Source organism: Lissotriton vulgaris, chromosome 9 (genome assembly GCF_964263255.1).
Source record: "Lissotriton vulgaris chromosome 9, aLisVul1.2, whole genome shotgun sequence".
NCBI classification, from domain to species: Eukaryota; Metazoa; Chordata; class Amphibia; order Caudata; family Salamandridae; genus Lissotriton; species Lissotriton vulgaris.
In genome coordinates, this window is record NC_141697.1 from 1,050,176,309 (window position 1) to 1,050,196,950 (window position 20,642).

At 44.7% G+C, this 20,642-nt stretch overlaps 1 protein-coding gene across 2 annotated transcripts in view; it reads left to right on the plus strand.

Annotated features, from left to right (window-relative positions):
• CFAP92 (cilia and flagella associated protein 92 (putative)) overlaps positions 1-20,642 on the plus strand; it is a 219,372-nt gene that overhangs the window by 77,138 nt on the left and 121,592 nt on the right. For both annotated transcript variants that reach the window (XM_086938984.1, XM_086938985.1), the window contains exon 4: positions 2,465-2,672. In XM_086938984.1, the coding sequence (XP_086795110.1) occupies positions 2,465-2,672 (208 nt within the window). The remainder of the gene's footprint in view (positions 1-2,464; positions 2,673-20,642) is intronic.

A 20,642-nucleotide genomic window follows, 5' to 3' on the forward strand; every position in this document is an offset into this window, starting at 1 on the left:
CCTTAGCTTAGCAGCACTCTCATTTTACAGTATAGACACCTGCCTAAGTGTTTACAAAAGCCCTGGTAGACCCCTCCAGCCCCAGCAACCAGGAATTGGAAGTGGAAATCCTTCAGCTGCTGATCAATGAAGCCATAGAGAAAGTGTCTACGGACCAATAAGAAATTGTTTTCTATTCAAGGGCCTTTCTCATGACAAACAAAATGGAAATGTAAGCCCATTGTGGTCCTTAGGGAGCTAAACAACTACTCAGCAAAGTAGATATTCAGGATAAGCCCTCTTCATGACACATTCTCCCTACTGATCAAGGTAGACCTTCAAGATGTACATTTTCTCATACTGATTGACTGCAAGCATGTAATGTGCACAAGATTTTATGTCAATGGCTACCACTTGAGGCTATCACCGGTAGGCCGAAACACAGTATTCAGAATCTTGAACAAGTGCATCTCCTCAGTACCATAGAGGAAAGAGTCCAACCGATTTATCTTTATTTTGATGTATGAGTACTAAAAGCTTCAACATCTCCAGGCGATTGCTAAGGTAGCTACCTAAAGCCAATCGCAGCCGCTCAGCTTTTATCAAGTTGGACAACTCTTCACTGATGTCAAGTGCCAGCCATCTAACAAAAGAAGGGGAAGCATATCCATCCAAAGAGCCAAGCAGCTCACTCACAGCAAGGACTCTGTTTACTGAGAATCATAATCAGCATATTACTCCTAAGCACCCTGCCCCGTGCAATTCCCTCATTCAATTCAGTTGTTTAAAAATTGTGTACTAATCAACATCAAATGGATATTCAGTAGAAATTGGTTGAAGGCCTTTGGAACAATCATGTATCAGAGCCATTTGCTTTGGAGATTGCTCGGAATAGCTGAATGTGAATGCACAGCATCTCAGTAGAGAAAACTGTCAGGACCCAGAGACATGCTTGATTCTGGCTGCACATGCCTGCCTGAAATGTTGAAAATGCATCAGGTACATCTCCGCTACGACAAGCGTTGTGATGAAGCTCCCCATAAAACTCTTGAAAGTGATAGAGAGAGTAGTGGCATCCCAACCTATTCAACATACATAATCCATACTCCCTTTCTCTCTTCTTTTGCGCCTAATCCTGGGTTCTCCTGGCACTCATGTTTGATTCCAGTTCCCACTTCTCATTCTGTGGCTATAGTACTTCTTTCCTCTTCTCCCTCATGTCAGTTTCTGCTGCATCATTCTTTCTTGTGCACATTTGTTGTTCCTTATTTTATTGTTTCAATATGTTTTACCTTCTGATTTTGTGGCATAAGACTTTGTACACACATCCTGTTTATTGCCACACACCTATCTCGTAAACAAAAATGTCTGCAGCAGTTGCACACACTCAGGGGCTTATTTATGAGTCCCTGCATCACATTTACGCTGTAATTTACATTTACAGTGAAGTGAAGTAGTGTGGCTCACCGGTTAGAGGCGGCAGACCCGAGAGCAGAGGACGGCCAGGGACCAGGGTTCGATTCCTGGCGCGGCAGGTTTCTGGGCCAGGGTCAGCGGACTCGATAATTCTCTCGCCTCGGTGCCCACTCTGATCAGCGATCACACTCGGCAACTCTGGGCATTAGCTTGCCTCATCTTCACTAACGGCCCCACCAGACCACCGGGGATGCCTGGTCTCACCCTGGAGATACCCATTAAGGGACCATCTCTCAGGGAAGCCAGGAAGGGTTTCGCAGCGGTCGAAGCGCCTTGGGACCCTCCGGGTAAGTAGTGTGCTATATAAATGCCTATACATTTACATTACACATTTGTGACGCTGCAGTGGCTTAAATAATGCGCCTTGTTACGCCATATTTACAAAGTGAAGCATTTAGGCAGATGCATCACTTCGTAAACCCCGCACTACATTATACCTGCGTCAGGTAAAATGTATGCAGGGTGGGCTTTCCCCTGCAATAAAGGCTTGTAGAAGTGGCGCATTGAAATCTATAAGATTTCAGTGCATCAGTTCTAGAACGCCATTGCATCGAAACCTTAAGCCTGCCTCATGGCAGGATTAAGGGTGACACAGGCCCTTTCACATGGGGCTTGCACCATGTGAAAGGACACATTGATGGAGTTGCATCTGCTTTCAGACACACTCCGGCAATGCACCACTTTTGCGTATACAGATACGTCAGTTACTGACGTATCTGTAACTCCTTGCGACATGATACGCCGTACTGTAAATATGACGCGTCAATGATGTCCCAAGGAGGGCGCAATGAGAAGTGTTGCATCTCTGCTGTGTCGCAGCAATGCAACACTTCTCATAAATAAGTCCCTCAGTTTAGAACAAGATCTGAAAATGTGCTAACTTCTTTACCAACTCCATTTTTATGTACCTTTTGAGGGGCATGGACATGAAAACAAATCTTACTTATAACATGCAGTGATTCTGTTTTATTTGTATATGTTTTGATATATCTTTCTTTATTTGTTATAGGTCCTAAAAACATGGCAAGAGGATGACAAAATATGGCTAGCATGGACTCAAAATTTCGAACTAAATGTCACAAAGGAATTTCTACAGAAAATTACATCCTTTGAGGCAATGTTTATGATGTGGAACACAAAGGACAAAGTGAGTTCTAGGGCTAGATTTGACAGGCCAAAGGCTTTCCGGCTAACAAAACCAGACGAAGACGCAGAAAGTAAGTTTCAAATATCTTATTACTTAAAATGTTGATAATCAATAATTGAAAAAAAATGAATTCTTCCTAGCTAATTTTGTTCTAACATGCAAGATCATAAGTGCTCAGGAACCTTGGGCTTTAAATTGTAATTTTCAGAACAAATGACAGGTTACATATCTTGATGCGATGTTTATGTATTGCTTTTTTAAAAATATGTTCAAACCCCACTATGGTGTAAGATGGTTTTAGAGTGTAATCATATGACCTCTGTTTTGAAGTTCCAATTTCACATCAGTCTTGAGTTGCTTTCTAACAACTAGAAGGTGGTTGATTCAAGTGGCTGATGCCAAGCAAAGTTGAGAGAAAGTAAAATATATTAACGAGAATTTGGATGTTGGCGCCATAGGAAAGTGGGTCCACATGCATCATTGTTACATTTTGCGATTTCTTAATTGCGAAAATCCTTAATTTTCACAATTTGCGAATCACAATTAAGGAATCCCTTCCCATTGATTCCTATGGGCCTAGAGGCCCGTAGGAATGAATGGGAAGCAATTCTCATTTTGCGATTCGCAATTAAGGAATCGCAAAATATGAATGCTATTTCAAGTGTGCAGGGGGGTCCCAAGGACCCCCCCTGCACCCCTGAAATTTAACTTTAAGAACATTTTTCACACACACATGCCCCAAGGGCATGTGTGTGTGTAAAATGAAACTTTCAAAAATGCACAAAAGTGCATTTTTGAAAGTTTTAGAAAATTACCATGAAGTTCAACTTCATGGTAATTTACCTCTTCCTATTTGCGAATTCGCAAAAAAAATATTCATGCATTGCATTTAAGAAATCACAAATTGCGATTTCTCAAATGCAATTGCAATTTAAGAAATCGCAACATAATTGCGATTCCTTAAATTGCGAAAAAATAAAAAAACATGATGCATCCAAAAAAGGAAATTGCATTCGCAAATGGCCGAATTTTGGGATTCGCACCGTTTGCGAATGCAATTTACCTTGATGCATGTGGGCAGTGGAGTATTATGTGGTTTCTGGTCCGGAATTTCCGGCCCGAGTGCGGACGTAAAGTTAGTAGTTGTAAATCCATTCTGTGAATACCAAAAGTAGTAAGTGCATTCTGTGAATACCAAAAGTAGTAAGTTTAGGATTTTGTCTTAAGTTAATTCTGTGAATCGGGCCCAGAGTACTTAGCTTTTAAATCCTGAAATGACATAATACTCCCCCCCTTATAAACACCTCCCAAGTATGAGATCCCAATGTGATCTCATAGCATAAAACCCTCCTGGGGCTGCCCTCCAACAGATGAGGGACACCCAGGTGCAAATGTACTCAGTAGACGCACTCCATATAGGAGATCAAGCAGGCCATCTATACCCAGCGAATGTATTTCCAATTATGCTGGATCATCCCACCCCTGTGAACCAGTCATTAACTGGCACCATGTGTGCTGCCGCAAGATATAATAGGTATATATCTGAAAAACCCAAGCCTCCATCAAAAGGAGATTTGCGCAGTGAATGAAACACCACCTTGTGCCGACCGCCATCCCACACAAAGTTAGTAATCGTAGCAGTCACAGAATGGAACCATTTCCGGGGGATGGCGTAAGGTTAGTTACCCAGCATGTACAAATAGCGTGACAGGCACATCATTTTAAAAAGGGCCATGCGCCCCATTGAATTCAATCGCAGAATGGTCCAGCAGCCGAGATTGGGATCAAGCTGCAGATCCAGTCCCTGGAAATTAAGGGCCCAGGCAAATGAAATTTGAGGGGGCCCCCTGCAAGGTACATGGAGGGCCCGCTCCAGATTTAATCAGGAGCTCTCAGGCCAGAGTATTGTGAAGAGGGGGCCCCCAGCAGTTGGGGTCCTCCTGCACCGCAAGGCCTGCGGTGGCCTGTGTTGCACTACTGGTCCTATGCCAGATCCAGAATAGGGGACACGTGCATCCCTAAATACTTCAAAAAGTTATGCTGAGTAGGAATGTTGAGACACCAAACCCATCCTAGAGCGTCACCCTTTACCGCCACTAAACAGGACTTGCCTTCATTAAACCAAAGCCCCGACATCTCACTGTACAGCCATATGAGTGTCAGACAATGGTGTCCAGAGCGCTGTGGACCTCTCAAGAACAGAAGCATATCTTCCGCTTATAGCGCTATGTGCTCTTCAAGGTCAGTCCTTGACTAGCACCAGGTGGCAGTGGGTGGTCGCTAGCTGCGTGTGATTGCTCCCTGCTACTTTGCTCTAATTTTTATTGAAATCACCTTTTTAAAATTGATTCTTGTGTCACTATTTTGTCTCCTACCTTTGCCTGCTCACCCCTAGCCCCGGTCCGACACGGCTGTGTGCCGATTGCTCGGAGGTCTCTCAGGGTTATTCCACACTTCCGGCGAAGGTCAGCGCTCTAGACTCCCGCGCTTCGACCTATTTATTTCAGGGTTGTGGGCATGCGCGGCCAACGCGACTAGCACCCGGTGGCAGTCGGTGATCGCTAGCTGCGTGTGATTGCTCCCTGCTACTTTGCTCTCATTTTTATTGAAATCACCTTTTTAAAAATTGATTCTTGTGTCACTATTGTGTCTCCTACCTTTGCCTGCTCACCCCTAGCCCCGGTCCGACACAGCTGTGTGCCGATTGCTCGGAGGGCTCTCGGGGTTATTCTACACTTCCGGAGAAGGTCAGCGCTCTAGACTCCTGCGCTTTGACCTATTTAATCCAGGGCCTAAGCGCACGCGCAGCTGGCGCGCCAAAGGCAAGCCAGTCTGCGTCCGTCCGCGGCCGACCGGGGCTCGGGGCCTACCACTATGCCAAATTATTATATTATTCTTCCAAACAACTTCAGGCACTTCAAGGCAACTGGCCTCTCAGCGCCCCTACCCTTGCCCACATTGAAAATCTTGGCATATTACAGCCAAACCTTACCACATCATCTCCCCATATGCCTGGACTTCCGGAGTCCCCTTTGCTACTCTCTACCTCGGAGGCCCCTCCCCAGCCCCCCTCCATCCCCAGCTCCCCGCCTGTAGCATCAGTCTATCTTCTTAACACCCGCTCAGCGGTTAAACATCAACTGGAGCTCTTTAATTTTCTGGATATGGTCAAACTAAACATTTTGTTTCTCACTGAAAGTTGGTTTTCATCTGACTCTCTGCCCGACGTTCTAGCGGCCCTCCCTGACCCATACTATGTTTTACGGGCCGATCGCCCTGAGGGGAAGGTTGGAGGAGGAGTGGCCCTGATAGCCCGCTCTAACCTCCAGTTCCAGCTCCTCTCTTTTCCTTCCATCACTGCTGTTGACTTTTTAGTCGCCTGCTTTGTTTCTCTCGCGGTTCCACTTACATGTGCGCTTTTTTACCGACCTCCCCAACCCATGCCCTATTTTATTCCTGCAGTACAGAAACTGTTGGCCACTTTGGTGGTCAACAATTCCTCTGTCTTGGTACTGGGCGATTTCAATTTCTGGCCCACTGACCCTCATGAGGATCACATGTACAAAGACTTCACAGAATCACTCCATAGCTTGAACTTTACCTCACAGATACACTCCCCTACCCATATACATGGCCACATCCTGGATCAGATATGGTCAGCTAATTAATCCATTTCTTCCCCTTTAGTTTCCCCTTGCACTTGGTCTGATCACTTTTTTATCTCTCTCTCCCTTGAACTAGGTACTGACACTAAGTCCTTTCTTCCTAGAAATGTTTGGGCACGGAACTGGAATCGTGTGGATTTAGCCACACTCTGTTCTTCTCTTTCAACCTCACCCCCCATATTGGCTGACATTTCTCCCAACTCTCAGGTCGCTGCCATCATTAGTCGGCTCTCTGCAACCTGCGACCTAGTGGCCCCCTTAAATTGGTTAGAACACGTCGCCTTCATGAGGCCAATAGATGGTTTACCATCGAGCTCAAAGTTAAAAAACTTGCACTTAGGCAGGCTGAACGCCACTGGAGGCACGGATACTGCCCTGCATTGAAATTACAATACACAACTCTCCTTCGGGACTATAGAAAGCCATTCTTTTAGCAAAATCGGAATATTTGTCTTCCAAGATTCTTCTTGCGGCAAACAAACCCAAGGAAATCTCTACTATTGTCCGTGAGCTAGCAACTTCTGATAGAGGTACCCCCAAGCCAGTTTCCTCACAACTTCTCTGCAATTCCCTCAACGAATATTTCATTGAGAAAATTGCAACCATCAAGCGCAATATTCCCCCGCCTTCTCCCTCCTTTTTATTTCCCCAACCCCGCCTAATTCTTTTTTCCTAGACCAATTTACCTTGATTTCCAAAGAAGCTTTTTTCATCTTGCTCAAGAGGGTTAAATCGAGGTCCCCCTCTGACTGCTGTTCCGCTCACATTCTTAGAGAGATATTTTTCGTTTGTCCTGAGCCCCCTTTAACTCTCCTCAATAACTCCCTCATCCAGGGAATTGTCCCTGACCTGTTTAAATCAGCTAAAGGTATTCCTATCTTGAAAAAAACAGGTGCAGATCTTACCTCTCTCTCTAACTTTCGTCCTATTTCTTTACTTCCGTTTCTGGGAAAGATCTTGGAGAGCCACGTCACCACCTGCCTTAGTGCCTTTGTCGAGGAGAACCACCTCCTAGCTCCCACCAGGCAGGCTTTCGCCCATCACATTCTACGGAGTCTGTTGTCCTCTCCGTCATGGACGAGCTTAGAAGGAGTGCTGATATCAACTCCCCTCAGGCTCTGGTCCTCCTCGACCTGTTCGCCACCTTCGACACGGTCGACCATTCCATCCTTCTCGACTGTGTGGGGGGTGCCAGCAGTCAGAGATCTGCACTGGCCTGTCTCACCTCATTCTTAGGGAAACGCACCCAGGCCGTACAGTTAGAGGGCTTCCTCGCCCCCACCTGCTTGGTCCCTTGCGGGGTCCCCCAGGGCTCCTCTCTCTCCCCTCTTCTCTTCAATCTTTACATCTATCGTCTTATATCTGCTCTGCAAAAAATGGAGGTCACGGTATTTAATTATGTCGATGACCTCCAGCTTATCTTTAACCTTTCCCCTCTCTCTGACTCAATCCTCAACTTTCAAACTACTCTGACGTTTATCAGAGACTGGATGAATGGTAACCATCAAAAGTTAAATCCAGATAAGACCGAGCTGGTACTTACGGGAGGCTCTCCTAGCCCCTGGACCTCTGCCTTCTGGCCCTCTGTCCTTGGCCCTTCCCCCTTACCCTCTGCTTCTGTAAAAACTCTGGGAATTAAAGTCAGCAAGGACCTCACTATGCTCTCCCAGATTACCACAGTGGCTCATCTTGTTTTCTGTCCCTTAGAACCATACACAAAATTTCCTGTTTCTTTTCCTGTACAGCTCTCAAACTCATCCTTCTTGCCATGATCTTGTCTCGTCTTGATTATGGCAATGGCTTGTACGTAAGTATTCCTGCTTACGAACTTCAGCGCCTGCAATTAATTCAAAGCCAGGCGGCTCGCCTGATTTATAGACTTCCTAAGTCTCATCATGTTACCCCTCTGCTTAAAACTCTTCATTGGCTGCCCATCTCCGAGCGATCCTTATTCAAGATGGCCTGCTTGATTTTTTTGGCTTTGGCTGGCACCGCGCCAGCTTTTATCAACTTCAAGATCAGAGCCTATGTCCCCAATAGAGATCTGCGCTCCTCTACTCAGCTTCTCTTAAGTGTGCCTCGCTTCAGGAGGAAAATATTCGGAGGCATGAGGTTTTCTACCCTTGCTCCCTTTCTGGATTGCTCTTCACTTTGCTATTAGGTCCATTTCCACTTACCTGGACTTTCGTAAAGCCCTCAAACTCTCCTTTTTTCTCACGCATTCTCATCCTAAGTAGCCTTCCCTGCCTCCCTCGGTGCCGTCTGTCTGCAGCGCCAAGAAACCTCATGGTGATCGAGCGCTATACAAAACCCTTAACTTCAACTTCTTCCCCCACTGCCAACCTGGGCATCACAACGTATAAGCCACGCCAGAGGGTCTATCAATAATGCAAATAGCAGTGGGGACAGTGGGCACCCCTGGCGTGTGCCACGTTTGATAGGAAAGAAGGACATAAGACACAATTCACCCAGACCTGAGCAGTCTGGAGTGGTAGAGAAGCTGAACCAAATGAAAGAACCCCTCCCCAGGACAACCTGATGAAGAACTCAATCCATAAAGGCCCACAACACTGTGTCCAAAGCTTTAGGGAAATCAATTAGCAAGAAGGAAAGAATGCCATCAAGGTGTGGCACCTGAAACAGAGCCACATGGACCCTCCTGCTACAGTGGCAAGTGTTACTACCCAAAATAAATCCACACTGAATGGGGTGAACGAGGTGAGGAAGGACCCAGCCGAGCAGCGCGGCTAACACTTTTGCAGTGGTAATCGACTAAATTGGTTGATAGGTGGAAGACTGGTCCCTAGAGACACCCTAGAGGCAGTACGACTATTGTAGCGCAGTCTGATTCTGGTGCAAAGGACCCCTGCAGCAATGTAGCTGTATAAAAATTCAGAAGGTGGGTACGTAGGATCTCACAAAAGAGTTTGTAATATTCAATGAGAGATCCATCGGGTCCAGCCGTTTTCCTGGCTTGCAACCCATACACAGCAGCGCTCACTTCCTCAAGCGTCAGGGCTTAGTCCAGCTCCTGGTATACTGTCTAGCAGGGTGTTTGTGACTTCCACTGGTGGCGGAAGACATCGCGAGTATAACCCCTTATAAAAGTCAGTAACTTCGGAACAATTATGTGAAGCTCCTCTTGGGGACGACCCAATGAGTCCCGAATTACCAGAACCACTGGGTCGGAGATGCCCCGGGTTGCTAGCCAATGCAATGATTTACCAGATGTATAACCCAAGGCATATGCCCTCCAACATTGTCTGGCTTCCTCTAAGGAAACCTGCCACAGTTTAGTATGGGCTATGGCTAGGAGATGACAGGAATGCTTGGTGTCCCGGCAGTGAAGATCTGCTTCAACACGTAGTATCTTGGCTTCCAAGTCGGTCAGGCATGCCATTAGGAGCACCTCGCCTGATGAATATAGCCTTCAATCTGGCCTCTCAAGGATGGCTTACTAGCTGCCCATAGCATCACCGCCGAGGCTACCAAGCCCTCATTGAGCTAAAAAAACGTACTCAATTCCTCCTCGATGGAGGCCTCACATTCAGAACTTTGCAAGTGCCATGCATTGAATCTCCAGGCCAGGTGTAGTTCCCCACAACAACAACAGCAAGGCATAATCAAAGATACCAGGAGGGAGAATGCACAACGATTGAACCATAAGTCGATCTGCCGCCGGAAGCCACATCAAGTCTGTGCGGGATTCTGCTGCATTCACGGCAGATTGATGGGTGTAAGCCCACTGGGTAGAATGCCAGGAGAGTCAGGCACCGCAGAGGCCCAACCAAACTGCACACAAGGACAAGCAGATGGACCGGGAACACCTGGCAGGATATGGGGTGGGGGAGATGTCCAGAACTGTATCTAGAAGCACATTAAAATCTCCTCCAATCACCGTAACGCCCTGAGGGAAGACGAACGATCTATGATTGCAAGGAAGGCGGCAATAGGGGTGATTGGACATAAAAGGATATAAAATTATAATGCCTCTCTTCCAAACGGCCCTCAATATCCACATACCATCCCTGAGTGTCTATGTGGTGTGCTGTAATGGCTAGGGAAGAGATTTTTGCAGCAGTATAGCAACTCCTTTGCAGCCACATGTAAACCCTGTCATAGCCGAACCGGCCCAGAAAGGGGCAGTTCTTACCTAGTAGATGGGTCTCCTGCAAGAAAACAGCTGGCCTGTGTCACCTGCTATATCGTAACACTGCAGAATGCGGTCCACATTCCAGGAGCACCATTATCTTAGGGAGGTCATAACACAGCCGGAAATAGTCTCCATCCGACAGGAGGAGATGTAAGACCCCAAGGGCTTGTTGTGCCATACCATATCAAGCCTCTGTTATCTGCATAGTTGCCGCTACCAACCTTGATTGTTAAAACAGAGCAGTCAAAAAAATAAACCTCACTCGAAAGCCCAACTAGACTACCCTCAACCCCCAACATTCCTCCAACTCACACTTCACCCCAGGAAGCATCTGTCGGCCTAACTAAGTAACCCAAAACCTATAACTGAGGGGAAATAAACATCTGTGGTCAATAGGCACCCATGCAAAAGGATGCAGCACCTTACAATGAAGTACACCACATAATAATGAATTTGCCCCTCTGTACCCAATAGAAGTAAAAACCATAATGAGAAGAGAGCCAGGCGGGTTAGGGCCCTCATTAGGAGGGAGGGAGGCAAGCCCAACCATCTCCTCTGGCATTCCCTCTTAACCCACCACCTGCAATATGACTATCATTGAAAGTGGAGAAGGAGTATCCAAGTCATGGCATTCTGGAAAGCTGAGATAAGGAAACCAAGTCCACCTTTGCAGAGCAAAAAACATTGGAGTATTTGAGATGTTCTTGACCTCCCTCTGTGAAGGTAGGTCCCAGGTAAGCCGAGCCCGAGCCCTTCTCATGCTGCAGCCAGAGCTCAGTTGCCCATTCCCAAGCCTGATCTGAAGTGTCAAAGAAGAGAGTGTGAGATTGGAAGAAGACCTTGAGGCGGGCGGGAAACAGAATCATTTAGCACAGGTCTAATGCACAGAGTTTCTGCTTCACTACGGTGAAGGAGCACCACTGCTGCTTCACCGCCATTGTATGGTCAAAAAATAAGGGAATCTTTGAGTTGTCAAACCCCAGATCAGGATTGGCATGGGCCTCTTGGAATATCACATCCCGGTCCTTAAAGTTGAGCAGCCTCAGGATCACAGGCCACGGGGAGGCCCCAGCAGGGACCTCGGCATCAAGGAGTGGTGGGCCATTTTCAATGACGAAAAAGGGGGACAGTTTTTTTTGTCCACCCATGTTTTGAAACAGTCCTCCAGCACTCCAGCCAGGCCCCGCTGCTCCAAGGATGTAGGTAGACCAAGTCTAAGGTATTACGCTGAGACCTGTTTTCGCCGTCCTCCGCTCTCTCCATCAGGCAGACAGCCTGGTCATTTGACTCTTGAGGGATGAAATCTCATCCTCGGCAGAGGAGACACAGTTCTCGACCTCTGTGGTCCTATCCACCACATTACACAGATCCTGACACAGAAGGGAGGGATCCACTAGTAGGCCATCTACTTTGAACTCTACAGCGACTCTACAGCGACCCTGGATTCCTGTGTGGCCTTGAGGCCCACATGTAGAACCGTAGTTCCCTGCCGCGCCAAGTTCATGGGCGGCGGTCGGTGGGACTGTCTATTGACCCATCTTCATTTGGGCCTGGGTTTGCACCAGAACCTTCCCCCACCCCATCCTCCAGAATTGGGAGCCCGATAATCAGGTAAGCAGAAAGCAAGAACACCTCCAGGGCAGGCTTAGGGCGACTCAGTGTGGGGCCACCAACCACCCGGAGCACCAGACAGCAATTCCCCAAATGCAGAGGCCAGGGAGGGGGGCTAGAAATGTTCACGAGCAGTCTATAGATGAGTGCGCTACATAGGAGGGTTCCAGCTCAGGCCACCATTCCCGACCATCACCCCCAGAGCCCCTCAGTGCCCCCCAATGCCCTAGAGGCAGCAGGTCCAGTGGCAGGCCACTTCATACCCTGAGCCACATACCCGGGGTCCCAACTCATGTCGCAGGCAAAGGGCCATCCAGAACTCTCAGTCACTCAGGCACCAGGAACCAAAAGGGAGTGCCACCATCACAAGGTTCGGGTAGAATCCAGTGGTGCAGCGAGCAAGGGACCCATATCTGGGCATACCCAACCCACTAAAGGCGAAAAGTGTGTTTTGCATTTGTCACCCTGAGTGGGACGAGTATGCTCGGACGTGGGTTCTCTGCTCTCCATGCCACTGGAGTCAAGGTAGCCTGGATAATGAGAAACCATGAAACCGGTCCCAGGATGCTTGTTTCCGGACCAGGGAGGACCTGGCCTGGCAGTTTGGGCTGAACTGTTCACATGGGGAACAGGGTCAAGACTGATTTGCATATGGCTGGGTTTAAACTGTAACAACATTGGATTTGGGCCCAGAGCTCTGTACTGGGGTGAATGTTTGACATTGTTCCTCATTCTGTCAATCAATTGTCCTTTTTAGGTCGAGCTGGTGTTAGCAGCGCAAAGCGCTGCGTCCAGCGAAAGATCTATTGTTATCCACTTGCTGGGAAAGTGGGACAGGCGATGGGCACGCGCAGGGCCGTCACCATTTATGCGCGCACGTACAGCCACGCGCCTTGCACATCTCCTGTCCCAGATTTCCAGCAAGTGGATAACACATACACACAAACGCACACGTGCGCACACACACACACAAACACACCCACCCCCCACCCTACTCACCGGGCACACACAGGCTTACATACACACACAAACGCGCTCACACACACACACACACACACCCCCCTCCCCACCCCACTCACTGGGCACACACAGGGCTTCCCTCACTGGGGGGGCGGGCACCGGCAATGTGCCTCGAGCCCCCTCCGCTTCTCTCCCCAGACTCATTGCGGCAGCGGTCCAGGGCCAGCAGCAGGCGGGGCTCTCCCATAGCACGGGAGCTCCACTGGGTCACACGCTTGCCCCCTTCTCTTCACAGTAGCGTGGGGTAGGCTCCCATCCGCTTCCTGTCTGTACTGGTGGCCCCGCCCTCAAGCAGGCAGTCCCGGGCAGTCCTGCCTGGCTTCCTGTGTCTCGTGCAACTGTAGGCGCTGGGGTGATTTTAGTACTCCGGAAAGGTGTCAGACTCCAAGTGCAGAGAGGACCTCACCTTCCACAGCCCTTCCAGCTTGTAAAAGTGCAGCTAAGGGGCGTGATGAGCTCATAGTCCAGGTCCAGGTGCACCACCATTATGGTTCATGTAAGACTCGTATATTAAGTGTTGCCCTGCAACGCTACACAAGACACATGATAATGCTGCGGCGTAGCTCCCATAACACTCACTGCCCTGCTATGCTGTCACTGCGCGTTTGTGATACAGGCTGACTTCCGGTGCTGTGAAACATATCACGACGTTGTTGGTGCCACACCTGTGACTCACATTCCCCATCGCTGTTGTGTCGTGGCATATGTATTAAAGGTTGCTCTGTTCTGACCTGTCTTTTGTATTACACATGGCTCTGGGGCATTTCTTTGAATTATTTGCCCTTTGAGTGTACACATTCTGGCTTTCAAGTCTTTTACTTTCTTATGGTGTCATACATTACTCTTGTGATTCATAAACAACCCTTTTGAGCCCTGGAGCGTGATCAGTTTATTTTTCACTTTCTTTAGATGTGTATTTGTTTGTGAAATTGTCTGCATTCCTGACTCGAACAGCTTTGTTGTTTTTTCCACTAAACCCGCTTTCTTCGTACAAGTCGCGAGCGTTTCTCAATGGAACTATTCACCATTGTGTGCCGTGGGCCGGTATTGCTTGTAAACATGCCCCCTTCTGTGCGTGGTTGATAGGAGACTGCCAATGGCTTTTTGTCTGTCCGTCAGATCTGTTTAGGTCTCGACCTGCCCCCACCCACACACACACAACCACACACACAACTATCTATCTATCTATCTATCTATCTATCTATCTATCTATCTATCTATCTATCTATCTATCTATCTATCTATCTATCTATCTATCTATCTATCTATCTATCTATCTATCTATCTATCTATCTATCTATCTATCTATCTATCTATCTATCTATCTATTTATCTATCTATCTATCTATCTATCTATCTATCTATCTATCTATCTATCTATCGCCCTCACTCTATCTATCACCCTCATTCTATCTATCTATCGACCTCACTCTATCTATCTATCACACTCACTCTATCTGTCTACCTATTGCCCTCACTCCATGTATCTATCACACTCACTCTATCTATCGCATCACCACAGCATCACTCAGCACCACCACAGCATCACTCAGGGGCACCACAACATCACTATGCGATACCAAAGCATCATTGAACGCCACAGCATCACTCAGCGCCACCACAGCATCAATCTGCGCAACCATTCAACAACAACTGGTTCAAATATGTTCTCTCAATGTTTCAAGCTTTATTACAAATGTCACAAAAAGATGTTAATATTTCACTTCTGTTCTTGGATTTTCGTCACAATAAAATACACTGAACATAATCTTCACAAAAGTTATTTACAACAAATGTCACAAAAAGATGTTAATATTTCACTTCTGTTCTTGGATTTACGTCACAATAAAATACACTGAACATAAGCTTCAAAAAAGTTATTTACAAAAGTTTAAGCTATTGCCATTATAAATTAAAATAACTAATATTTTAGTATTAATTATTAAAAAAAATAAAAGCCATTGTTATTTGTAATATTAATACATCTAAGTCACGTAAATACAACACATATTGCATTACAAATGCTATAGGTGTCATATTTGCAAAAATTATAACTATTGGCATTGTAAATGACAAAGCTATTAATTTCGCTATTTTCAAAACCTACACATAAATAAAAAATGTGTCATTTACAATACCAATAGCTCAAACTTTCCTAATGCGAGACATATTGCATTGCAAATGTTTGTTCCATTTGTCAACCAGAGTGGGACGGGTATTGCCAGACATGGGTCCCGTGCTCTCCATGCCACTGGAGTCAAGCTAGCCTGGATATTGAAGTGAGAACCCCTAAAACCGGTCCCAGGATGCTTGTTTCCAGTCCAGTCCAGTCCAGTCCAGTTCTGGCTGAACTGCTCCCATGGGCAGCAGGGTCTAAACTGATTTGTATATGGCTGGGTCCAAACTCGAATGGCATGGGAAGCAAAAAAACGATGGATTTATGCCCAGATCTCTGTACTGGGGTGAATGTGTGACATTGTTCTGTATTCTGTCCATCAATTGTTCTTTTTGCAATACTGAAAGTAAAACATTAGCTATTTTTAGCTTCTCCCTCTTGTAAATATATTTGTAAAGTATCCCAAATAAAAACTATTTCAGAGATGTCCTCCGTATTCATTGCGGCCTAATAGTGTTGATCTCTACTTCCACTGGCCTCTGCATTTCTGTCTTCAGAATCTACTATTTAGGGTGGGTTAGTCGTTTTTCTAATCATTGCTATTTATCATTTAACCTCCAACAGGACACAATCTGTAAATCTGCAGTCTGTTTTAGACTTTTTAGGTCTAGTCATACTTTCAAGTGTATAGGTTGGTGGACTGTATAAAGTCGACCGTCTGTAACCCTGTGCAGAATTTTTGTTATTCTTTTCTAGTAATCCACACACGTTGTGCCATGAGGAAAAAGTCTGCTCCCTCCATAGTGGATCTAGGGCAAGTAATATGGTCGATTGAGAAGTTTTCACATATGTCTGATGCAAATATTTAAGCGGTATATGCTTGAATCAGTCATTTCTGGATAATTGTGCAGTGAATCATGTAACCTTGCCCAAGACACTGTTCGTAATACGCAATCCAATACCCTTCTCACCATTCACATGTTGGAGTGATGTGTAAATATGAATTACAACCGTTTGTCCTCTATCCAATATGAGAGATTAGTGTTGCGTTTTATTAGTTAATGGTTCATCTTTATTGCTCTGCTATGTTTTGCTATGTGCAAATGTTATTGTGTGACACACAGAAATATTATGTAACTGTCTGAGGTTGTTAAATGTATTAAGTTTTACAGCTTCAAATAAATTAATACCTTTGGATATTCTCGCCATTCAACGTATTTTCTATTCTGCTTTATGTCCCACTATTTCAAACCCGAAAAGTCACCTCAAAGGCTAATTTGATATATACATGAGGGCGAGGGGAGATTTACTAAGATTTTGCACCATGTTTGCATCACAAAAGTGACACAAAACAGTGCAAAATCTTTTTTTCCTAATTAACTTTCCAGAGCTAAACTTGATTCGCGCTGGAAATAACGTAAACGTAATGCGAAGAAGCGCATAGCACTGCTTCGCATGACTTTGCGCCATGGGGGCATGTCAAGGGTGGTGCATAAGTGTTCCCTTGCAACCACCCATTGTTTCTCACTGTAAACCCAATTAACGAAACACAGTAGATTGGGTTTAGTGTGAGAAAACTGCGCCCTTTTAAACTAGGCGGAAGGAAGGAGAAATGCTTTCATTTTTCCTTCCTTTTCCGACTTTGCATGTGTGCTGCACAGTGCAGCATGCATGCAAAGTGGGAAAAGCTTTCCCTCGTGTCTAGGCATAGTATTTTGATCAGGAAAGGTAGCCTTCCTGTATAAAACCTATGCTAGACTCACACAAACACCCTAGAGCTATGACGCTTAGGTGGTGCGTGGTGCACGGCAGCTGTAATCGTGCCAGGCGCAAGGGAAATTGGGGAGAGAGCCATATCTTTGAAAATATGGCACTCTCTTGCTCTTTCCCTGTTGCGCAATGCAGTGCAGCCTCGTGGGAGGCTGTGCTGTGTTGTGTGGAGATTTGGTAAATCTCCCCCATGGTCTTCAAACCTGCCCTCTTCAAGTGTCACATCCAGAAACAGTGTGATGTGTCTACAAGATTTGATAGAATCTGTGGTCTAGATATTGTCTAGTAGATGGTTTTTGCCACTGAAAGCTGCACCAGTTCCAAGAATCGGACCATCTTAATAACACATCATACAAAGTCATAGAAGCATTGTCAATATTTGCCCCACAAAAAAGGCAGACAGCAAATGCACGGACAAATTGGGGTAAGTGGAAGAGTTGACATTAGTAGGGAGGAACTGGATAAAATATTACTTATCCCCTTCGATGCTGATGACGGAACGGTTCCGTCATCAGCGTCGGTTGAGCTGTGCTGATGACGGAACCGTTCCGTCATGACTCCGCCCGCGCAAGGCGGAGTCAGCATGGGCGGGGAATTCGCACCGCACGGATGCGGTTAACGAAAGACAAAGAAGGGCTCAAAGCATAGCCACAGTCATAAAACCATAACCCTCTTTCAGCAAGAAAAAAATACTTCTGGCAAAATTAATCATTATGAAGCACGATAAAGTTTTGAATATGCCTATTTAAGACATTAAAAGATCAGAACTACTTTGTGTACACAGAAGAATATTGATGCTGTGTACTGCTATGCATCTGGATGTCTACTTTAAAACTTCAAAAGTTTGTTTCACCCTGTTAGTAAGACCACAGTAAACACATCTTTCGAATAAGATAACTTCCAGGAGCAATGTAAAATGGGGCCACTCTCCTCCTCAAAGAGCCCTAGACCTTGCAGACCCTAATAATTACTATTGCACTGTGGGACTACTAAGTAATAATAAAATATGAAAAATACATGCTACTAGATATTTTCTGTCACATTTGGACATTCATAATTTATTAGATGAAAATGAGGACGTGGCTAGATCCACTTTTGCTGCATGTGAAAGTGTACCAAAAATTGTAGATAAAAGAGGAATTAGAATCTTGCTACAGTTAGAAACTCTCAGCGGCCCTTAACATGTTAGACCAGTATTGAAAGGGAAAGGTTAGACGTAGCTGCTAGATCAGTGCTTCACAATTTATTTAGAACCACAACCCAATTTTTAGAAAGGCAATCTTTTCGACCCACCTCACTTTAATAGCCATAAGGCGGGCACTTTTTTAATGTACCTAAGGCATCTTGTGGTAGTGCTCTGTCATTTACAAACATGACAATTTCCTTTGACATGGCCACTAAATTTGCATTGACATACAATTTTACTGATAAAACTATATTTCACACAAATGATAATGTGTGGGAATTGGGTTTCATTAACTATTTTCATTTGTGCATCACCAAGTAAAGTATCTTGAAGTATTTTGATCCTATTAAAATCTTTGTTTCTTTTTTTTTCTTTTAATTTTTTTTTATTTGCATCAAAGGGGACAAACAAGAGAAAACCATAATAAACAAGATGAGTCGGCAGAAGTTTCAGCAAGAGCAGTAAATTAACATTGTATATTTCGTAAATCATAAGCAATGTAGGTCATACAGAGAAAAAAAAAAAGCAAAAAAGGAAAGTATACTGTTATTGAGACATGATTAACCCCCAGATTCTGTCAATTTTTCGTTTAGCCTGCAGGCCCCTTGTGGCAGCAAGGGCAAGCTCCATATTGTATGTTTCCTTAACCAGGCTCCACCATTCCATAACCGTTGGTGTTTTTTTTTTTAATCCAAGCTCTAGCAATAACAAGTCTTGCACAAGTAACTAAAATATTCAACAAATCACTAAATACACTAGTACCCCCGCATATAACCACCAGCACATCAATTGATGAAAATGAAATAGGATGAGCAAGTCTATCAGAAACCACCTTAGTTATTCCATCCCATAATTCACTAAGATGAGGGCAAGAAAAAACATGTGGACAATATCAGCACCACTTAGATCGCATTTTGGGCATTTCGTACGCTCACTAAAATTATTATTCGTTGCCCATTTAAGAATTCTCTCTAATTGACATACAGTTTTAAACATTTGCAATTTAAGACTAGAAGATTGAACTGATACATTTAGGCTTTTAAGAGATAGAGTGATTAAATTAGATGGTAAATTCAATGCCAGTTTTCTATTCCATTTCTCAGTCAATTTTGTAATGTCGCTAGTATTAAAGCCAGAAAAGATCTTATATCCTATGCTAATCATGGCTTTATCTGCTTCTCTATAGATGCAATCCCAGACCTCAGAATCTAATACCATGGTAAACTCTAATTTCCTCACTAGATAAATTATAGCACAACTTCAGTTGTTCATATGCCATAAATCCCTTGTGATCATATAAATCACCCAAAAATCTAATACCGGAATCTAAAAGTAAGCGGCAAGCTGAATCATGAAAAATTGCAGAAAAGCCCGGATTACCCCACAAAGGTGTTTTATAATGCAGAAGAGAAACATTACACTTAGCCATAATGGTACGCCAGATATTAACTGTATCTCGTACCGTCTTCAAATTTAACCTTTTTAAAATAGTTAGGGTCGTTTAGCCTGTAAAGGAACATATTAGCATCCTGTCCAAGTAAGAATCTATGGAAGTACAAACATTTATCGGAGACCATTAGGCTACGAAAACGAGTCAAAAAAGCCGACCAATAATAGAGTTTAAAATCCGGGAGGGCCAGTCCGCCTTGATTGAAAGGAAGTTTGAGTGAGGAGACAGCCCGCCGGGCTTTTTTATATCCCCATATAAAGCTACTGATATTTCCCTCTAATCTGAGAAAGTAAGAATTATTTACCCATAGGGGAATTGCTCGAAATAGATATAAATATTTGGGTACCATTTTCATCTTAACTAAGTTTATTCGGCCAATAACACTAAGCGGCAATTTATGCCATTTCTTAAATTGCACAGCAGTCTCTTTTAGTAATGATTCATAATTTAATGCCACAATTAAATCAATATCCGAAGAGATTTTAACCCCCAAATAAGTTGCTACACAACAAATTCCTGGAACGGGGCAGGTGATTGATAATTCATAACAATCTTTGTTTCTATCACATCTCAGAATTACAAAAACATTGTTTTATTTTTGGTTTCCAAACTGCTGAATCCATACAGTTCATTTATGGGTATTTATATTTTCTTGTATGGTACAAAAAAGACATCCTACAGCCTTTCCTTTCAGTCTTCCTGTATCCCAGCAATAATTCACACAGTTCACTTGACTGTTGTGTTAAACAAATAAGCATCAATTTGTCAGAAGATATAGGTTGAAATTTGATCTCTGTCTTTGAAGCACTGCAATGCCCATATAGGCATCTTTATTTATTGCTTGGACTTTTGTGACCTACCAAAAATTGGCTCGCAACACCCTCAGTTTGGGAATTTCTGTGTTAGATGGTTGTCTTCTTTCCATAAAAAGAGAAGAAAAAATATACAAATCGTCTCTTTTAACTTTCCACATTTAGCTCTTTCACACTATGGATATTATGATATCTACCCGTGTGTGACCACACTGAGTGGACTTCTCTGAAACAACAAAAATATCCCTAAAACTTGC